The sequence below is a fragment of the Limulus polyphemus genome, unplaced genomic scaffold (assembly GCF_000517525.1).
Source record: "Limulus polyphemus unplaced genomic scaffold, Limulus_polyphemus-2.1.2 Scaffold8212, whole genome shotgun sequence".
Taxonomy (NCBI): domain Eukaryota; kingdom Metazoa; phylum Arthropoda; class Merostomata; order Xiphosura; family Limulidae; genus Limulus; species Limulus polyphemus.
In genome coordinates, this window is record NW_013673822.1 from 29,785 (window position 1) to 34,131 (window position 4,347).

The following is a 4,347-nucleotide window of genomic DNA, read 5'->3' on the forward strand; positions in this document are numbered from 1 at the left end:
GTTGTCAAGTATGTTGTCTCTAACCTATGTAATACCAAAAGGTAATAATGTTAATCTGTGTTGTCAAGTATGTTGTCTCTAACCTATGTAATACCAAAAGGTAATAATGTTAATCTGTGTTGTCAAGTATGTTGTCTCTAACCTATGTAATACCAAAAGGTAATTTTATATCAAATGTATCTAGCATAAGAAATATATTTTTCATGAAGATGTTTTACAAGTATACATCTGGTGGTGTTTAAAAGCATTTTTTGTACATTAAGATCAGGGTAAATGACATGAATGTTTCTTGTAGATTGAATATAAAAGTTGATTGTTAATACTGTTTTGGTGAAAAATGTACACACCAACTTTATTCTACTAATGTTTACATGTATATCTGCATTGCTGAATCTTATAATTATAAAAAAATATGATCTAAAACATCAAATTTTGGTTTAATAGTCGTTGAAAGTGTCTTGATATATGTAACGATATGCATCATTTGTTAGTTATTTGATCTTTGTAAAAGTGGAATAGAGAAACTTGTCCCACTTTTTAGGCTCTTGAGCTTCTTCAGAAAATAATAACTTACATCTTTCTGGAGTTTCACTTTTATAATATATACTGACAGGTATTCATGCTCTTTCTCTGGAATTAAAAGGATCTTTAAGTCAGTTCTATACTGTTGTGAGGTGTTTCAGGAAACTGTTCTATACTGTTGTGAGGTGTTTCAGGAAACTGTTCTATACTGTTGTGAGGTGTTTCAGGAAACTGTTCTATACTGTTGTGTGAGGTGTTTCAGGAAACTGTTCTATACTGTTGTGTGAGGTGTTTCAGGAAACTGTTCTATACTGTTGTGAGGTGTTTCAGGAAACTGTTCTATACTGTTGTGTGAGGTGTTTCAGGAAACTGTTCTATACTGTTGTGTGAGGTGTTTCAGGAAACTGTTCTATACTGTTGTGTGAGGTGTTTCAGGAAACTGTTCTATACTGTTGTGTGAGGTGTTTCAGGAAACTTTGTGAATTAACACTCGAATGATTACTACTCTCTCTATTATTACACTTTTGTGTAATAAATAAGATTGATACCTGAGACTAACTTATTTTACACGGACTCTGCTTCTTCGTCAAGTTTAAGTAAATTTTATCTTTGTCACTTATAGAGAACAGCAGGTGTTCGTATCCTATTTGGTGGTCCTAGAAATAAAGCACAAGTTTTTTTTTTTTAAAGATTAGATCTAAGGTGGAGTTATTTTAGATTTATCTAATATCAAGAAGCTGTAAAAGACTAACTTTAAGTGGTTTATTATATTGTAGAGAGAGGAAGTTTTTTTGTTGTTTTTTTTACCTCTTTGTGGAGGAGAAGTCTGTCTGTCATGAGCTGTAACTCCACCAGTCTAAACATGTATGTCTAAGAGAAAACCTTTTGTTTTTGGTCAGTATTCTGTTGAAGATGCTTGCCTGGTGGTTAGGACACTTGAATCTGAGGGTCGTGAATTCAAAACCCCATTGCCGAACATATTTGTGTTGTATGATTGTTGTCTGGACTGGCCACATCTGGTGTAAAAATTCTTGGCTTAAAAAAGATACCAGCCAACCCCCAAACTGGTTGGGATTTAGATCCATACAGGGAAAAAAAGTTGCACTAGTCATTTTAAACCACAACAGGGAATATTTTTTAGAAAACTACAAACTGTACTTTGGTAGTGGAATCAGTTATCTAATTTATTTTATGGCAAAAAGCTGAGAAAAGTTAATTCTAAAAATCAAATTCTGGGTGCTTTTCAAGTAAAATTTGATGGAAATTTTATAAATGAATGTTTGTACAAATAATGAGTTGCAGTTAGACCTTCAAGCTTTCACTAAAAAGAGGGGTGGTGGGTTAGTGTGTTCTTGTAAAAACATTATAAACTTAATAGTTTGTTTGACCTGACTGTAGATTGTGAAAGAAACTGTTGGCCAGAATTTATATATATTCTGCTGAAGTAGTGATTCAGGTGTTTGTTTCTTCATTGTTGTGAGATTGAAATGTGCTTGCAATGTAAGTAGTGATTCAGGTGTTTGTTTCTTCCTACTTACATTGCAAGCACATTTCAATCTCACAACAATGAAGAAACACTCACCTGAATCACTACTTACATTGTAAGCACATTTCAATCTCAAAACAATGAAGAAACAAACACCTGAATCACTACTTACATTGCAAGCACATTTCAATCTAACAACAATGAAGAAACAAACACCTGAATCACTACTTACATTGCAAGCACATTTCAATCTAACAACAATGAAGAAACAAACACCTGAATCATACATTGCAAGCACATTTCAATCTCACAACAATGAAGAAACAAACACCTGAATCACTACTTACATTGCAAGAACATTTCAATCTCACAACAATGAAGAAACAAACACCTGAATCACTACGCATATCTAAGACAAAAGTCAGGATGTATTGTATTAAGTACAATGTGTGACAAAAATTCCTGTTCTAGGCAAAAACCACCATATAAAGTGTTTTTATATTTTCTTTTGTAGAGTATCAGAAAGGTTGGTGGAGGATCACTGATGTTGAACAGTTAAAGTCATTGCTGAATTCTCTTCATCCACGGGGTATGAGAGAAAGGCATCTTCAAAAACAGCTTCAAAAGCATTTTAATTATGCTTGCCATGCTTGTACTCAGGGTCAACAGAAAGGTTAGTTTTTTATTGTTAAAATATCTATTACATGGCAATAAAATATATTCAGTCAAGGTCATTTAAAGGTCATCAGAAAGTTTAGTTTTTATTGTTAAAATATCTATTACATGGCAGTAAAATATTTTCAATCAAGGTCATTTAAAGGTCATCAGGGTCAACAGAAAGTAATAAAACAGATTATCTGACACACATTACAGTTTACGGAACATATACACCAGATATAATAAAACCAGATTATCTGACATACATTACAGTTTACTGAACATATGTTACAGATGTAATAAAACAGATTATCTGACACACATTACAGTTTACTGAACATATGTTACAGATTATCTGACACACATACAGTTTACTGAACATATGTTACAAATGTAATAAAACCTGATTATCTGACACGTTAGTTTTTTTAACATGCGTACCAGAAATAAAAAACCACTGTCTCTAAAGAGTTACATAGTTTAAATTAATTGTCAAGTATTTATTACACAATCTTGAAGTTTTGATACCAAACATTTGAAAATGTGAACTTTTATAATAGAAATAAAAACCACAGTCTCTAAAGAGTTACATAGTTTAAATAAATTGTCAAGTATTTATTACACAATCTTGAAGTTTTGATACCAAACATTTGAAAATGTGAACTTTTATAATAGAAATAAAAACCACAGTCTCTAAAGAGTTACATAGTTTAAATTAATTGTCAAGTATTTATTACACAATCTTGAAGTTTTGATACCAAACATTTGAAAATGTGAACTTTTATAGTACTATGTTTGAATCAAATATAAACATTTCTTTAGAGAGCAAAAAGGCATCATAACTGGTAGAGGAATGATCTGGCCCATGACAACAGATGTTAAACAACACTGATGGTTTTGACCCTGATGACCTTTAAATGTGACTTGATTGAAAATATTTTACTGCCATATAAAAGATATTTTAACAATAAAAACTAAACTTTCTGATGACCCTGATGGCCTTGATTGAAAATAATTTACTGGCATATAAAAGATATTTTAACAATAAAAACTAAACTTTCTGTTGACCCTGATGACCTTTAAATGACCTTGATTGGAAATATTTTACAGCCATATAATAGATATTTTAACAATAAAAAGCTAACCTTTCTGTTGACCCTGGTGACCTTTAAATGACCTTGATTGAAAATATTTTACTGCCATATAAAAGATATTTTAACAATAAAAACTAAACTTTCTGATGACCCTGATGACCTTGATTGAAAATATTTTACTGCCATGTAATAGATATTTGAACAATAAAAAACTAACAATATGTTCAGTAAACTTAATGTGTGTCAGATAATCTGGTTTTATTACATATGTAACATATGTTCAGTAAACTGTATGTGTGTCAGATAATCTGTTTTATTATATCTGTAACATATGTTCAGTAAACTGTAATGTGTGTCAGATAATCTGGTTTTATTACATATGTAACATATGTTCAGTAAACTGTAATGTGTGTCAGATAATCTGTTTTATTACATCTGGTGTATATGTTCAGTAAACTGTATGTGTGTCAGATAATCTGTTTTATTATATCTAGTGACATATGTTCAGTAAACTGTAATGTGTGTCAGATAATCTGTTTTATTACATCTGGTGTATATGTTCAGTAAACTGTAATGTGTGTCAGATAA

General features: G+C 31.1%; 1 protein-coding gene across 1 annotated transcript in view; it reads right to left on the reverse strand.

The window, feature by feature from the left end:
• LOC106475203 (bromodomain adjacent to zinc finger domain protein 2B-like) overlaps positions 1-3,868 on the reverse strand; it is a 20,076-nt gene extending 16,208 nt beyond the window's left edge. The window contains exon 1 of the mRNA XM_013935900.2: positions 3,811-3,868. Within this exon, the coding sequence (XP_013791354.1) occupies positions 3,811-3,868 (58 nt within the window). The remainder of the gene's footprint in view (positions 1-3,810) is intronic.
• Positions 3,869-4,347: the final 479 nt, after the last annotated feature.